This window comes from Euleptes europaea, chromosome 2 (genome assembly GCF_029931775.1).
Source record: "Euleptes europaea isolate rEulEur1 chromosome 2, rEulEur1.hap1, whole genome shotgun sequence".
NCBI lineage: Eukaryota > Metazoa > Chordata > Lepidosauria > Squamata > Sphaerodactylidae > Euleptes > Euleptes europaea.
This window is the reverse complement of record NC_079313.1, coordinates 114562881-114580913: the sequence shown is the minus strand read 5'-3', so window position 1 is coordinate 114580913 and position 18033 is coordinate 114562881. Positions and strand designations below refer to the sequence as shown.

General features: G+C 42.5%; 1 protein-coding gene across 1 annotated transcript in view; it reads left to right on the top strand.

Moving 5' to 3' along the window:
- STK4 (serine/threonine kinase 4) overlaps positions 1 to 18033 on the top strand; it is an 81665-nt gene that overhangs the window by 21202 nt on the left and 42430 nt on the right. The window contains exons 8-9 of the mRNA XM_056845171.1: positions 1825 to 1953; positions 2595 to 2781. Of these exons, the coding sequence (XP_056701149.1) occupies positions 1825 to 1953; positions 2595 to 2781 (316 nt within the window). The remainder of the gene's footprint in view (positions 1 to 1824; positions 1954 to 2594; positions 2782 to 18033) is intronic.

Genomic DNA, 18033 nt, shown 5'->3' with positions numbered 1-18033 from the left:
TTTTTAAATAAAATATCATACCAATTCAAAATTAATTAGTGTTAGCCATCAGCTTCCCTAAAATGCTCAGTCTGTGATTCTGCAGAGTACCAGAGAGAGAGAGTGTTCCATGGCTCTGAAGCAGCTATTGAGTGCCCCTTTGCTTAATGTGATCATGCAGCCTTGGTGCACAGATGGAAACATTCAGGGTAACTGACATGACCATCTGGTGAGCTGCAGGAAGAGCCAGAATCCCTTCGTTTGCAAGCCTGTGGTAAGCCAGTTGCGTGCATTCAGGAGAGAGGAAGAATTAGTGCAGTAGTAAACGGCTGAAAATGTTTGTCCAGCATATATACCGATGCAAGCTGAAAGCTGAATTTTGCACATAGCCGTGAAGGCACACAACTGGCTTCTCTGAGACTTAAGAGTCATAGTAGAAGAAAAGTTGGGTTTTAAATGCTGACTTTCTCTACCACTGAAGGGAGAACCAAACTGGCTTACAATCCCCTTCCCATCCCCACAACAGACACCCTGTGAGTAGGTGGGGCTGAGAGAGCTCTAACAGAGATGTGATTAGCCCAAGGTCACCCAGCCGGCCTCATGTGGAGGAACATAGAGTTAGAAGTGAGCTCCAGGGTCAACTAGTCCAACCCCCTGCACAATGCAGGAAATTCACAACTGCCACCCCCACACACACTCCCCCAGTGACCCCTGCTTCATGCCCAGAAGACTTGTAGCTGATGTGTCCAGGCTTTCTAAACACTTCTCCCCATCACTGTGATCTACCCTATGGGTGTTTGAATCGGTTCTGGGAGCCTGTCTAAATCATAGTCTGGTAGGGTCGGCTTCGTTAGGAAGTTTTTAGGAAGTTCTTACAGGATGAGCTGCCTTATACTGAGAAGCTGCCTTATACTGAGAATGAGACCCTTGGTCCATCAAAGTAGTATTGTCTACTCAGATTGGCAGCAGCTCTCCAGGGTCTCAGGCTGAGGTCTTTCACATCAGCTACCTGCCTGGCCCCTTCAACTGGAGATGCCGGGGATTGAATCTGGGACCTTCTGCATGCCAAACAGATGCTCTACCACTGAGCCACAGCCCCTCCCCAGGTTGCTCTGGGTACAAGATGCAGTGCTCTGTTCTAGGATATCTTGCTAAATCATCCATTGGATTTCTTCCCCTTTTACAGCTGCTTTTGTGTTTTTTTGTTTTGTTTTTTGCTGTCACCAACAAGCAGAAGATAAATTTTGCAAGCATGTCCTTAATTCAGAGGCTTGCTCCCAAGACCCTGTGCACAGGAGAGCAGATTGCCAGATCCCTTGTTGGGAGGAGGGGTGTCTCTGGAGATCAGCCATATGCTGAGTAGCTCTATTCATTGGCAAACTCCCCTTTGTAGTGAAGTTCTACACATTTTCAGTTGAATTGAAGTGGTGCTTATTTTATCTGTTTGCAAAATTAGGAATAGGCTGTGTCCAGATGTCTCACTTAAACTGTAGGGAAGTAAAAATGTTTGTGAATTGGGCTTGTTGTTCAGACTGGGCACCTCTTCCCTCTCACTTTCTGATGTGAAAAATTGAAATTAAAAACGAACTCTGGTCACCCTTGATGCACAAATTAAGGTGATGTGAGTTAAGCTGAGTTAAATCTCTCATGGCCTACACTGAATACTTTCATGCCAGGTTTAGATTTTCGGGGAGGGGAGGAGTTGTTCAACCTAATTAATGAGATTGTCATACCTCCCAGAGTTTTATACTGCTACATTTCAGTTCAGACTCAAGATATGATGTATATTTTTTCAGTTCAGATTCTAGATATAATGTATAATTGTTTTCAATTTGTTTGTTTTAGCATCCATTTGTAAAAAATGCCAAAGGAGTTTTCATTCTGCGAGATCTAATTAACGAGGCAATGGATATTAAACTAAAAATTCAGGAAGCTCAGCAGCGTGAGTTGTATCATGATGATGAAGAAAATTCAGTGAGTATTATAACTGCTCTATTGAACTGAATATGGCAGTTGTGATGGTTGAGAACATCTCAGGATTTTTCTTGCAAAATGAAATGCAGTATTATTACCAGATGTGTTAAATGGCTGCCATTTTCACTTTAAAACTGGAATTTGCAATCAATTCTGGAAGAAATTCATACTATGGTTTTAGTCCATTTTGTCAAGGATTACATATACTTGCTTCTGCTGCAACAGTGGAATGTCAGTGATTTTGGCTTGTTCTTATACTAGATACAAATGATTTAACAATGAATTTAGTTCAGGTGTATAACTGTATTTGATTCTGCAGTTTACTAAATAAGCTTGTTTTGCACAGTTTTTTAATTATCACTAGAGTATCTCTCCTGTGTTGCTGATATTTGATTACTAAATAGGAAGTTTCATTCTTCAGAACTGTCTGTCAGACATCATTCTGTTGACTGAGAGGGAAAGGAACAAAGAAGGGGTTGCTACTTGCCGAGCCAGGATAAAACTTGTAGCACCAACGATTCATATTGCTTGCATTTTTAGTGGGTATCTGAGGTATAATATTTTGCTTAGATTAATTTATTGAGATGGCAGAGGAAGATCATTACCATTCAAAAGTGTGTTTCTTCCATTCCCATGTTCAGGAAGAAGATGAAACTGATTCTAGGACCATGGTGCGGGCAAGGGGACAGGAGACGAGCACCATTAGAACTGCTTGTGGAATGAGTGAAGGCATTAATACTATGATAGAATACAATGACACTTTGGAGTCGCAGCTGGGGACAATGGTCATAAATGCAGAAGATGAAGAAGATGAAGGGACAATGAAGAGTAAGTGGTCTGGTTTTAATTTAGTCATGCAAAAGTAATCTCTAATGTAAGGCTGTTACCGGGAAGTGTAGCAATCCGAGTGACCCTTGTGTTCTGGAATGTTTGATGGGTTTCCAGTCTTCAACACAAGTAGGATTCCTGGCTTAGCAAAGTAAGATGAGTGTTGTTCCAAGAGAAGCAATTATGACTCAGACTGGGATTCTTATAGTGTTTCTTGACCAAAGTTATTTTCAGTGCAGTAAAGTGGCTTTTTATGCTTTCTATGAAACTTCAGTTTTGTGTGATGCACAGGTCTAAACAGTGTCAAATAGATCAAAGAGTTTTTAAAGTTTGTTTCTCAAATAGTAGTCTTGCTGTCTGCAGGGGGAGGGGGGAATGTGCTCTTGACCCAAGGGAACTTGCCAAATAATTTGTGAAGTGGCACAGAGGCCTGTTCAGAGAGAGATGTGAAAAGACCATGACCTTAGTATGCCTGAAGTAGTTCTTGGATCCCATCCTGACTGTTCAGCTATACATGCTTGAGTTGGAATGGGATCCAAAGGGTAGCCTCTCTATACTGTGAGCCTCTGGCAGGGATAAATGTTATATTTGCACATAACCTATGACCAGCTTTCTACTATTGGGGTGGTAATACGTCAGTGGCACAAGTCCCTATTTGCATATTTTCATTTCAAAAAATAGGAGAAACCAGGTATCTTTTTCTGTCTACTCACCGAAATGCTAGAGATACGAGAAAACAAAGGGTTAATTGCTGCTTTGAAAGTGTTACCCTGAGCAGGCAGTCTCCACTTAAGTTGGGGTAATTAGCCAGAGACAAAGAGAGCGATAAGGGGTAACTGGGATGGATAACCTATGTATACCAGGATCGTTCAGGTGAGAACTCATAAATGAATAGGTGGTTGTATAATTAAGCTGAGTTTTATTAAAGGATAAAAATGATGAAAACAAGTAATATATTTTAAGCAATGAACATACACACCAGAGCATACAAGAGCTGACTAAAAGAAACATGGAGGAAGTTGGATAGAGTTTCAGGGATGGGTTATAGTTACCAGTCTTGAAGGAATGTCCAGGGAAAAGCAGCGCTGTAGAGGAAAACGACTAGCGTTTCCAGGAGCAAAAGGAAGAGCCCTCACACAAGTGGGGGTGAGTGCTCAGATCCAGGTCACACATACACACTAGGGTATGTGATGGTCTGCTTGGACACTGGTTAAATCACCTTAGGGTGACACTGTGGGGATCAGCTAGCCCCATTATCCAGCCAGGCACACCTTCAAGCCAGGGGAAGAGTTCAGCTGCCAACCTCCTTCCTGCTCAAGCTTGACACACAAGATGGATCTCAAACCCTCTGAGGGGCAGCCATTTTGGGGAGAGCGGTGCCTTGCTCTGATGCTACTTTGGCTCCTGTTCACACCCTGCTATTTTGTTTGGTCAGTCCTAATAAAAGGGATTATGTAGATTGTGTTCTATTTCTTTGGATTTTGCCCCATTAGGTTTGTTTGGGTCAGTTTAGCCATAATGCGTCTCTGGCTCTCTCAGTGAGGAGGGAAACCTGCCTGGATTTAGGGCATCATCATTGCTGCTCCAGAGGTCATTTGCTATTACCAGCAGATGGTTTGTTGGGCACTGGTTCTGTGAGGTAGAACCAGTTCAGACATGCCAGAAATCATGGCACTTGCCCTTCCCTCCACCACCCCATGGGGTCAAACACTTGTTGGGGTGAGAACCTGAACCATCTGTCCATCATATCTTCTGGAGGCAGAGTTCCTCCCTCTCTTCCTGCTCCCACTCAATGCTATATATTTTATTTATTTACATCTAACTGTAGCCTAGTGATTCAGGCTGAGGCACTTGCGATATTTCGGTTAGAAGATCCCACAGTCCCTGACCCCATTTTCCCCAAATGGGACTCAGCCTCAAGATTTGTCCGAAGCTTTCGGTCAATGAACTGTCTGAATCAGTTAGCTCCATTCTTGGCCTTTTCCCACAATATCCAGGAAAGCAGTGTGAGTTAAATTCCCCTTTCCTTCATAATAAAACTGGTCGGATGTTGCATGGAGTTCGTATTGAATTGTAAAACATTCCAGTGGGAATGTACTTCTTTACGTAACATGGAATTTGCTGCCAGAGGATGGAGGGGTGGCCACAGACAAACACTGCTGTAAAAATTATTAGAGAGATTCATGCAGGGGTAGGTCTATCAGTGGCTGCTGGCTATGGTGACTGAAGGGAACCTCCACGTTCAGAGTCAGTAAATGTCTGAATGCCAGTGACAGGAGGCAACATTAGGGGAAGGTCTGGGCCTCTATGCCCTGTTTGTTGGTCCTCCAGGGCAACTGGTTGGCCACTGTGTGAGACAGGATGCTGGACTAGATGGACCACTGGTCTGATCCAGCAGGGCTCTTCTTAAGTTCTAATGTGGGAACTCTATGAGCTACTCAGTTTTAAGGCCTGGGGCAGTTCTTCCAGTGGCTGAACTTTAGCTGTCATTGTCTAAACAGATAAGGCAAAAGTTAGTGATGGCTTAAGTTTGACACAGATGTGTGTTGGAGGAAATTACTGTAATTGCCTAAATAAAATATAGGGCAGGCGGCTCTTGCTAACCCCCCAGAGCAGTTTGGGAATAGAGCGGCACAGTTGGAATGCATGGAGTATTTCATGCATTTAATTTCAAAGAAGGAATTAACTCTCATTGGGTGGTGTGTCCTCTTTTCCTGAACACCATGTGCAATTTTTTTCCTTTAAGAGTCAGACAAACTTCACATGGTTTTATTTGGACTTGGAATAAAAATTGGGAGGAAGAACAGAAATAAGTTCTGTTTTTGAAGTGAGCTAAGCAGCAGCAGCTCATCCTAACTTGCTTAGAATCCTTCAGTTTGAATCCTTTGACATTTTGATTATCACGGCTTGCCATTCCTCCCCCCCCCCGCCCCCACATATGTATTTCTTTAATACTTCCAAATAAGCTTTCAGGGAGAGGGTTTCATATAGAGATTTGTAATTCTGCTGCTTTTACACTGATTTACTGTTTCCAATGTGTTCGTTGAGGCAGGGTACACATTTAGTTGTGAATTTTATGTTTTAGATTTACGTGTGAATGCCATGTACTTTGAGAAAGACTCCCCAAGTAGAAATGTGACCTGTAAATAAAACATCATTTATGATGAAGCGTGATGCAAAAACATTTTTAACAGCTTTGAACCAAGAGAGGGAGCTCCAGCACAGTTTTTCTTAGTAGAAAGCCTTTTGCACAGCATCTTAGGATGCTTGATTTCTCCCGTGTTATCACTGACAATAAATACTAAGCTAGTCTTCTACAAAGGGTACAGAAGAGAAACCTCAGAGTATTGCCGTTGAATACACTGAATGTTCACCACCTGGAGGTTGGCAGCCCTGGCCAACAGGCAAAGATCTTTCCTTGTGCCATCACAAAAAGGGGACTTGAGAAGGGTATCTTATTCTCCTCTCCCCCACAATTTTCTCTTTCTCTTCCATTAAAGCCCCATAGCCTCTTCCCTTTACCTGCTTCCTTCTCTCCTTCCTATCAACCAACCAACTTTTATTTGATACCCCTCCCCTTAGTTTTCCTCTCTGGCAGCCTCTGCCTGGAAAACATGTGGCCTAGTTGGGCACTGCCAGCTACTCGACCAGGGCAAGTTGTGCTGTTCCAGAGCCATAAGGACTTGTGTGGGGCACTTCATTTCCCCCCTAAATCCCCTTCCCCACATTATGTTCTCTTTCCCTCCTCCTGGCAATCCCTATACCCTCTCCTTTTCCTTTTTTCTTAATCTGCTTCCCACCCACATTTCTCCACAATAGGGACCAAAGTGTCTTACATCATCCTTCTCTTTTCCATTTTACCCTCACAACAATCCTGTGAGGTCGATTGGGCTGAGTGTGTGTAACTGGCCTAAAGTCACCCAGTGGGCTTCCACAGTAGAGTCTCCCAGATCCTAATCTGAAATTCTAAGCACTATGCATTACTGGCTTCTGTGGGGTGGCTGCTGTTGAACAGTAGCAAGCAGCTAGTCCTGGGTGGGTTATGGAAGTTACATGGTGGTTGCTGCTGGGCTTGGCCCTAGTCTTCCTTCAAAGGCCAAAACAGCCCTGGAAAGGGCCCTGCCTCCTCCCCCGCCTGACAGAAACCTAGGCTTGAAGGCTGAAGTACTTTTGTAGTTGCCTAGCAACAGCCACTGAGAGAATTGATTCATTGAAGCTACAGATGCTGCTTCTATTATTTGGGAGGGTTTTAACCCTCTAATTTTTTTCCTTTGGTTTGTTTCTGGATTTTCTACAAATCTAGGGAGTTTTTCAGATCTTTAGAAAGATCAGCATCATCTGTTCGTGGCTCTAATATCTGGATTTAAATATCCACTTATTTGGCCATGTTGAGGATTAAGTATAATGACTGACCTGGAAATGCTGGGAATTGAACTTAGAACTTTCGTTATGCAAAGCAGGTGATCTGCTGTTGAGTTGTGGCTCCTTCCTTGTTACTCAGGGCTCATACAGACACAAGGAAGGATAACCCCACGTTTCTGAGTGAAACACAGCGGGGAATTAAAGGGTTAAACATCATCTCCCTTCCCTGTGTGGCTCTGATTCAAATTGCAGTGTTAGGAGCCTGCAATTTACATTTTATTGATGGGCAGAGATGTTCTTCACTGTGCTTCCCCTCACTTTTCAATGGAATAGTCTATCTTGATAACTGAGAGTTAAATCTCTAAATAGTTCTGTATGTTCTTACTCAGGTTGGCTGGGTTTTGATACCTCTACCATGTTTGTTTGGTTCGGTATAATTGCTTCTTGGCAAGGTGACCTGTGCCAAATCCAGTCTGAAAGTACAAATGTATTCATGTCCTTCCTTTCTAAATTGCTTCAGGTGCTCTATTTTTCACCTTATCACTTCCATGGTAATGTTCCTTTCATATTCAGTTAAATTGATTTAGCTGTAAAAGTTCATCAGCCTTGCATAGGACTCTTCTGGGGGAAGGTTTTTAATAATCAGTATAACAAAATGGTATCAAGTACAGTGGAAGTAAGGTCATTAATATTTTCAAAGTGACTTGTATTTTCTGACTCGTGTAACGGTAAAAGGAATCTTCCAAATGTGTCTGCCGCTGCATTTACAATGTTGTAGACCAGGGTTTGGATGTTCTCCCCCCCACCCTGAGACTGGGTATATGGCTGGAGCTGCTTCCCATATTCCCAGGAGGAAGAAACCTGGCAAAGAATTTCTTGCATCTTCTGTTTTTACATTACGTCCTCTGTTTCCAACCAGGGATTTCTCATGACAACTCTGAGGATTTTGTTCTGCTCTAGAATCTTAAAAAATAATAATTGTGGTTTTAAAAAAAGGGCTGAGCCACTTAAAGATTCACTTTTGTTCCCTAAACCATGAACATTTAAATTTAGCCATGGTTTAGAACTTATAAGTTTTCTTATACCTGTACTGAGTCAGAACATTGGTCTATCGAGGTCAGTATTTTCTGCTCTGATTGGCAGAGGCTCTCCAACATCTTAGAGATCTTTCACATTGCCTACTACTTGATTCCTTTAACTGGATATGCCCGGGATTGATGTTGGGACATTGTCATGCAAAGCAGATGTTCTGCTTCTGGGCCATGGTCTCCTGGGTGTGTGCCCTATAAATAGCATTGATTGCTACATGGAGAATTGTCCCTGTGTAGCAGCAGCCCAGGTATTTAAACTATTGATCTCTGCCACTTTTAATGAATCAACTTATTTTGGGTCCTGCAAAGCACAGGATCATATCTTAGTTGCTCCCAGTTATTTTACTAAGTAACCTCTGTATTTATGCCAGATCCACTGTTTTGGTTCTTACCCTTCTGCAGAAATAAAGCTCTCTTGCTCTGTTATTCCTAGCGACTGCTAGAACTATTAGATTCCTTCTGTAGAAGGAAATTAATTCATATGACTAGTGAACAAGACACATGTGTGGTATTGGCATGATTCAGATATAAAGCCAAACTATGGTTTGTTGTTACGTAAAAAGCCCGGAGTGGTGGTGGTACATGCTTCCTCTTCCCTTACCTTATAAACGTAATCTAATAACTTACATAGCAAAACTTTGTTAGATCTAACTATGGCTTGCTGTCTTCCTTATAAATCAGGATTCCAAATGAGGGTTAGAGTTTGATAGCCTGGTTTGTGCACAAGCAGAGTGAACCATCGTTTATGGGTCATATGCAGCAACGCACTTTGATTTGCTGTAAAATAAGTCTTTTAATTATGTCTCCACACATGAAGGGCAAAGAGGAGGAAGAGCGCACATGAGCCCGAGGTTCCCCCAGATTGTTCATGTAATGATAAACCATGTTTTGTGGTCAAATCTCTCTGATGCCCAAGTCGTGATACTAAATAGCAAGTATCTTACAGTGCAATTCTATGCAGTATTACACCAGTCTAGACCCATTTAGGTCAGTGGGCTTTGACTCGAATAACTCTGTAGGATTAAGAACATAAGAAAAACCATGCTGGATCAGACCAAGTCCAGCAGCTTGTTTACACCGTGGCAAACCAGGTGCCTCTAGGAAGTCCACAAGACAATTGCTGCAGCATCCTGCCTGTGTTCTGCAGCACCTAATATAATAAGCATGCTCCTTTTGAGAATAGGTATGCATCATGACTAATATCCATTTTGAGTAGTAGCCATGGATAGCCTATTCTTCATGAACATGTCTACTCCCCTCTTAAAGCCTTCCAAGTTGGCAGCCATTACCACATCCTGGGGTAGGGAGCTCCACAGTTTAACTACGCATTGTTTGAAGAATTACTTCCTTTTGTCTGTTTTGAATCTTTCACCCTCCAGCTTCAGCAGATGACCCCACATTCTGGTATTATGAGAGAGGGAGAAGAAAGCTTCTCCCTGTCCACTCTCTCCATACTGATGTCAGCTAAATTTTATAGACTTCTATCATATCTCCCAACCACCTTCTTTCCAAGCTAAACAGCCCTAAGCATTTTAACCGCTCCTCTTAGGGCAGTAGCTCTAGCCCCCTGATCATTTTGGTTGTTCTTTTCTGCACCTTCTCAAGCTCTGAAATATCCTTTTTGAGGTGTGGTAACCAGAACTGTACACAGTATTCCAAGTGTGGTCTTACCATAGATTTCCACAAGGGCAATATGATAGCAGCAGTTTTATTCTCTATTCTTTGTCTAATTATGGCTAGCAATCATAAGCAGGTCTACTCAGAATCCTACTTGGGTGCATTCTATGGGGCTCACCCTGCATATACTCTGAAAAAGAATTACACTGTTAGTTGTACTACTACTTTAGACAAAATGGTTTGTTCATTAAAAAAACCCACTTCCTTCCATTCAATAAATCTTTCACTTGTGTGTAATTTTTTCAGTAAAGCAATAGCTCTATTTTCTCTGTAAAATTGGAGATCTGAAACAGAGTGTAATTACATATAGGAGACATCCGTTAAATGTGGAGCTAGGTTACAAGTTTAGACAAAGTATTATCGACCTGATATTTTATATAAGGGAGAGATGAAGGTTGTTCAATAGCAGCAGCCTTTATCATCACACGGGTCCTTAGTATTGAAAAGGAGGTTGTCCATTGTAGTAAATAACTTTATTCTGTGTTACCAATAGGTTTTCCTATTTTCCCCCCTTAACCATTAGCAAAACTAGGGAAATTACTGTGTCACCACAGTAATTACTGCTGTTGTGAATGGTCTCTGTACTTCTCTTCATCACATCTGAATTTCATGCAATTATGTCACATTGTGTACATCCTGCATTTTGTGTCCTTTTGATCGTGTTTACAATTGTTTGCAGTGTGATATATATGTTGCGTACAAGAATTATATTATGTGTTTATGTGATTCACTGTACTACATACAATTGAAATAGGTCGTGTTACGGATACCATGGACTGCCAAAAAAAAAAACAAATCATTGGGTTATAGATCAAATCAAGCCTGAACTGACCCTAGAAGATAAAATGACTAAACTGAGGCTATCGTGTTTTGGTCACATTATGAGAAGGCAAGAGTCACTAGAAAAGACAGTCATGCTAGTAAAAGTTGAGGGCAGCAGGAAAAGAGGAAGACCCAACAAGAGATGGATTGACTCAATCAAGGAAACCACAGCCCTCAATTTGCAAGACCTGAGCAAGGCTGTCAAAGATAGGACATTTTGGAGGACATTGATTCATAGGGTCACCATGAGTTGGAAGTGACTTGACGGCACTTAACACACACAGGTTGTAGTCCATAAAACTTTATACTAGAACAAAAAAAGAGTTGGGTTCTAAAGTGCCTCAGGAATTGTTTGCCGCAACAGGCGATTCACCAAAAACCAGCTGACTAGAATTGTAAAGCACTATTAATATGTGATTTGTAAAATCTGTCCAGCAGTCCCCCATATAGTACCCACTAATGTGTTTCCTGGCACCATTCTTGAGTACTGGGGATAAAATCTAAAAAGTCTCAAATGATCAATGGAACAGGGAACTTTGGGTTGTTTCCTACCTGCTGACTAACTGGCAAAGAGATGAGCTGATCCGAAGCAGGTGCACCACGCTCATTCAACCTTAGCTTGGCCATAGACGCAGAGACTACTATCTTTGGGCTGGGAAACCATTCTGTGTAACACTGGGACCAAACCCTCCCCTTTCTTTGAAAACTGAAACCAAACAGTATCTCATCCACAAAGCAGAATAGCTAACAGCAGCTTTCCGCTTCTTGCTTGGAACAGGCCATGGTTGAGAAGAGCCCAGGAGCCATCATCCGCGCATTCTCAGGGAGTGCCAATTTGTAAGCAGTGGTCTCTGTCAAAAGGCAGCACTTGGCCAGGAACCTCTCAGCATGTTGTGATTGGCAGCTGCGTTGTGAGGGTACCCACTGTTCTTCCTCAAAAATTTCATGCAGCTGTAAGGTTGACAACGCTTAATGTTTCCTCCTTCATGCTGCCCCTTCATCTCTTCAGCTGTTAGATGGAAAATAATTAATCAGGAATTAGTGGGACAAGTTCTTGCACAGGGCACACCTCCTTGTGTTGGCCGGCTTCTGATTTTACCATCAGCAAGGGATAGTCCTGTTCTGCAAAGCTAATATTAACATTTTGTGTTCATTGTACTACAAGCACCCTTTTGATTTCATTAGCACAGCCACATCTGCCAGCAGACATTGTACGTCGAGTGCCCTGTTGTGGTCCAGTGAAGCATTGCTTAAAAATAAAGGATTTTAATAGGCTTGCAATATGAGAGATGTTGCCTGACAAATTGCCTTAAAATACTTACACATAATGACCCAAGGCTTATGCCTTATCCTTTGAGTGTGGCTTTTACACAGCCTGAACCTATAAGAAAGATTATATTCCTATTTAAGTATAAGTGGATTTTATGTATGAATTGAAAATAAGATTTTTGGGTCATGCTTTGTGGGGGGGGGGGGTTTGTAACTTTGGCAAATTTGTGTCATAGCCTCATTTTAAATCTTGAGAAATGGTGGATTAGTGTCATCCTCCTGACTCGTTAAATGCTGAATGTGTAACTTTTTAAAATTTCATGTTCTTCTCAAGATCACTTAGACAATGATAAAATCTCTTTTTAAATACTTACATTGTGACTATAAGGAGAGTTGTACCTTTCTAATCCCTTCGATTTAAATTGATTTATATGTGTGTAAGTGTTTGGGATGGCACAGTGAACTGCAATAAAAGCCAATGTTTTCCAACCGTGTTATGTAGCTCATGTTAGTTATAAAATACTAGCCTTTTTTTGCTGCATCACTAGATATAAAGGAGGAGGTGCTGAATTAACAATATTGTAATACAGCTTGGTCCCAAAATATTAAATCACACTTGTAAGAGCTGTTGCTGACTTGCTTCCTCTTAGCAATAATTATACCTTTGCAATCTGATGTAGGTGGCTGTTGATCCCAGAAATTAAAACAGTTCCGTTGAAGCAACACCTTTCGGAACAGATACATTCAAGCATCTAAATTACACAGCGTTCTCCCTTCTCCGTATTTGTGTGTCTAGTGACTGCTAACTTTATATTTGTCTAATTCCCATGAAGGTGGTTCTTAAATAAATGGCTGCATATTCCTACTGCCAACATTGGTATTGGTATTTAATGTTGACAGCCTAAATTAGATAATTACCAGATGTGGTTGTAGAAGCAAGTAGGTGTTTTGTTTGAGTACTCTTATGACTACATTTACTAATTAGACCAATGGTCTATCATGGTCAGTATAGTCTACTCATACTGGCTGTGGTTCTCCAGAATCTCGGGTTTTTCACATTATCTACTACCTGGTCCCTTTAACTGGAAATGCTGGGGACTGAACCTGGGACTCTCTGCATGCAAAGCAGATGTTTTGTCACTGAGCTACGGCCATTCCCCTAATAGTCATGGATCTTGCCTGGAAATCAGTGAGTTCCTACTGAATTGCTGCTTGGGATATTATATCAAACTATCAGCCTGACAATGCAAATTTCTCATGCCTCTGCAGTTTCCCCTATACCCAGTGCAAGGCAGCCTTGCCAAATGTGTGAGTTAGACCCTTCCGTTGTGTAAAATATTTTCCGTCGAATATAAGTTGACCTTGTGTAATGGAACATTGGTCTTCTGGCTTCCTTGGATTCAGCAGGGCTTTTTTAAAATGTAGAGGCTTGGTTTGATATGAAAGTCCAAGATGTATGCTGTTGTATTGGACTCCACTGGGGTGTGGGGGGGAGGTAGCTGTGAATTTCCTGCATTGTATGGGGGTTGAACTAGATGAATCTGGTGGTCCCTTCCAACTCTATGATTCTACGATTCCATGACATTAATCACATCTCTTGTACTTAGATTTCATTTCAAGAGAAAAATTATAGTACCTTCCCATCAAAATTCTGTTTCATTTTAATGATGAAACCAATATTTTGAAATGTTTCTTTCTGATATTACACTTGATCGTATCCCAAAAACCAAGAAGTGATTTCCCCCCCTGATGTGTCATTAATTGTGGAATTGCAAATCTATTTTTACTTTTACTATGTAAGGTAAATTGCTGCCTCACTGGGCTAGTGTTAAAATGCAACTGTGATAAAAAATACTTTGGAAAATGGCTGTGATGAGGTAAAGATAGGGCTGTTGATTCGGTTTGGCCCGAACTGAAAAACAGCCGAATTTCCCCTGATTCGGTGGTTTTTAGTTCGGGACGAACCGAACTCAAAAATGGTGGGCAACCGGGGAGCCGAATTCAGCGAGTTCAGGAGTTCACGAATAAATCCAGCCAATTCGGGGCGGCAGTAAGCAGCATAACCGTCAGTAAGCAGCATTCTCCTCCCCCGGCCAATCGGTGGCCAAGCTGGGTCTTCTTCTGGCCAATCAGTCAGGATTGAGTACTGGAGGAATCAGCTGATGTGCGGCCTGGCCGGGAGAGAGAGAGGGGGGGGGGAAATCCTCTTGTGTGTGGGGGGTGCTTGTGCACATTCGCTCCTTTCTGTGGCTGCAGGGGGTGTATTTTTGGGGTACAGACCCCAAACTTTCAGCAGAGATTCAGACAAGCCTTCTTAAGAGACCACCCAAGTTTTGTAAACATTGGGTCAGGGGGTCCCGAGATATGGGCTCCCCACTTTTTTCTTTCCATGGCTGCAGGAGGCGCATTTTTGGGGGTACAGACCCCAAACTTTCAGTGGAGCTTCAGATGAGCCTTCTTAAGATACCCCCCAAGTTTTGTAAACATTGGGTCAGGGGGTCTCGAGATATGGGCTCCCCCCTTTTTTCTTTCCATGGCTGCAGGAGGCGCATTTTTGGGGGTACAGACCCCAAACTTTCAGTGGAGCTTCAGATGAGCCTTCTTAAGATACCCCCCCAAGTTTTGTAAACATTGGGTCAGGGGGTCTCGAGATATGGGCTCCACCCCTTTTCCCTCCCCCCTTTTCCATTTCCGTGGCTGCAGGGGGCGCTTTTTTGGGGATACAGCCCCCAAACTTTCAGCATAGCTTCAGACAATCCTTCTTAAGATACCACCCAGGTTTTGTAAAGATGGGTTCAGTGGGGGCAGAAATATCGGCTCCCCCCCTTTTCTCTTTCCGTGGCTGCAGGGGGCGCATTTTTGGGGGTGCAGATCCCAAACTTTGAGCAGAGCTTCAGACAAGCCTTCTTAAGAGACCACCCAAGTTTTGTAAACATTTGGTCAGCCCCCCCCCCCGAGATATGGGCTTTCCCCTTTCCCTTTTCCCTATTGGGATGAATAGATCACCCTGTATGCATCTCCAGAGCAAAACGTCTCGTGCTTAAATGAAATCGTCTTGGATTACCCAGTCCTCCTCCCAGCCCCTCCTAATGGAACAGAAGACAGCCACAGTAAGACCCCTTTGGGGGCTTTAATCTATACTTTTTCTCCTGTGTGTGTGTGTGGGGAAAGCAGAGTCTGTGTGTGTGTGGGGAGGGAGCAGTTTCTGTGGGTGGGGGGGGAAGCCAAAGGGGGCTTTCGCCCGTTCTGCCTGGGGTGTGTGTGCCCCCTCGAGTCTCTCTCTCCCTGGTTTGAGGGGGGGCTTCAGTTGTGTATCCTCAGGTTTTCCCTCATTCATAAGATTGGTTAGGTCTATTTTGATCCTTGCTCAAAACTGATTTTCAAATGGTGACTTAAAGAATGCATTTGCCTGGTCCCGAGTCCGATGCAAAAGGGGAAATTCCACCCCTCCTTCTCCTTATGCATAGCTAGCTGCCTCTGTCCCTTTCCATGCTTTGCACAGTTGCAAAGGTGTTGCTGTACTTGTTTGTGTTGCTTTGCAGCTGGGTTGCTTTGCAAACTTCTCAGCTGTTTGTCGGGGCTGGGAGCTTTGTGCGTGGGCGGCAAGCTCTGCTCAGAGATGCACATTAAGGGTGGGGGGACCCCTTTCGGGGCCCATATCTCAGCCCCCCCTGACCCAATCTTTACAAAACTTAGGGGGTCTGGCAAGAAGGGTCTTTTGAAGCTCCGCTGAAAGTTTGGGACCTCTAACCCCAAAAATGCCCCCCCAGAGCCGCGGAAAGGCGCGGTTGTGTTTTTAATGGCTTTATTCGGCCGAATTTTTTCCCCGAACTTTGAATTCCCGCCGAATTGCACGGACCCGAAGTGCGGGAGTTCGGACTTCGGCATATGCCGAATCTAAACGGGCCGAATTCAGCCGAATCCGAACTATACTGAATTTTTTTTTAATTCAACAGCCCTAGGTAAAGAATACTAATTTTTAAAGAACCACTTTACCATGAGAACTCTGCTTAGTTTTCATCCAGCATTTCAGAAGGCTTTGCGCATTTGAACTTCTGTGACTGATTTCAGCAGTACTTTTCAGAAGTAAAGGTGCATAGTTCAAAACCATTTCGAAGCACAATCCCTATTGGTGTATCTTTCACCTAAACAGAAACTAGACTAGCAGTAGATAGACAGATAAAATTTATTATGTGAGGTCAAAGTCTGTAACAATGTAACAAAAGTAACTACCCAAGCAATAACAAATATAACAATAAAATAAAACATAAGGTTAAAAACAGTTTTAAAGTTGTTGGGACCATCGATTTCACCACATTAAACATCAGGACGAGATCTATATTAAATATCTGATCCAGAGTTTTAAGCCCATCTATAGGAAAGCCCTGGGCATCAACAGGTATTGGGTAACAACAGAAAAGCCTGTGATACCTAGCAACCCGAAAAATGTCTTTCTGGAGCTGGATAAAGCATTCTCTAAACACGTGACAGAAACAAAAATGATTTGATTTCTAAAGTACTGAATAATCATCATTTCTGCAAACAGCTTTCTATATTATGACCTCCATCTAGTTTATCCAAAGTTTATTTTTTATTTTATTATATTTTTATTCCACCATTCCCAGCTAAAGCCGGGCTCAGGGCAGCTAACAGCATAAAATTACAATTAAAATCATAAACACCACATGAATAATTAAAACCTTAAATAGTAGCAAACAATAATGGCCTCTCAGATGGTGTTATCATTTCCAGGAATGGAGAAGCCACACATGCCCAGCGTGGGGAGGCACAAAATGTTAATGGGTGGATATAAGATAGGATTAGGGATAAAACAAGTAGGGAAGGGAAAGGGGGAGGGGGGGTAAGGGTAGGCCAACTAAGAGACCCATTCCTGTCCTCAACCATAAGCCTGACTATAAGCTTGCATGCATTGATTAGTTCATTTGATTTTGCAGAGCAGACTCATATTGTGGGCAAGGGGGATATTAGCATTTGGTTTACAGATACAGCTTTTTGCTGAGAATTCTCTTGGTACAGAAGCTTGGAACATTTGCACGTAAAAGTTTTCTGTAATATAATCTGCAAACATAAAATGGTTACTGAGCGCCATACATGTAGAGATGATTTATGAGAAATACATACAACTGGTCCCCTGCAGACCTGTGAACAATCCAAGCGAATTTTGGAGTCTCGTTGCCTTAGGTAATGTAAAACTCAATGTTTTTGTAAATATGAAGTCTCCTAGGGGAACCCCAACATCCTGTGCCGGCAGGAACCAGTCCTTGGTGCAGTGTGTATCTTCCTTGCAAGTGTGTGTTTTTCAGTGTCAAAATTTAGCACAAGTTTAAACACCTTCTGCAGTACAAAGCTTCATTTCAGTGAAGCAACACAAACAGGTTCCTATAAGCTATTGTCATAAACACTCCAGACAACACAAATACCCAGACCGGGAACTCATTACTTTTTGTTTGGGTTTATGCTTGTTTGGAGGGCTGGCAAGCAAAAATACAACACAAATATTTACTTGTGTGTGTGTTAAGTGCTGACAAGTCGCTTCCGACTCATGTTGACCCTATGAATCAGTGTCCTCCAAAACGTCCAATCTTTAACGGCCTTGCTCAGACCTTGAAAATTGAGGGTCATGGCTTCCTTTATAGAGTCAGTCCATCTCTTGTTGGGTCTTCTTTCCTGCGGCCCTCAGCTTTTCCTAGAATGATTGTCTTTTCCAGTGAGTCTTGTCTTCTCACAATATGCACTTCTCAAATATGCACTTACTACACACAAAACTACTGTATGTGGTTGGTCTTTTAGGGACCTGTTTGTTGTGCTTGGCATTAGAGAAACATTTTATTGACTACTGGCTTTTTATATTTACAATGGGATAGCTTCCATTTTTGCTGCTGCTTCTGAGAATTCCACGGGTGCAGCCTGATAACTATCCCCTGAAGTCAGTTGAACATTCTATCCAAGATATAGACAGGGAACCTTAAGGTCATGACGGGACTGATCTCCTTTCCCCACCCTCATTTTT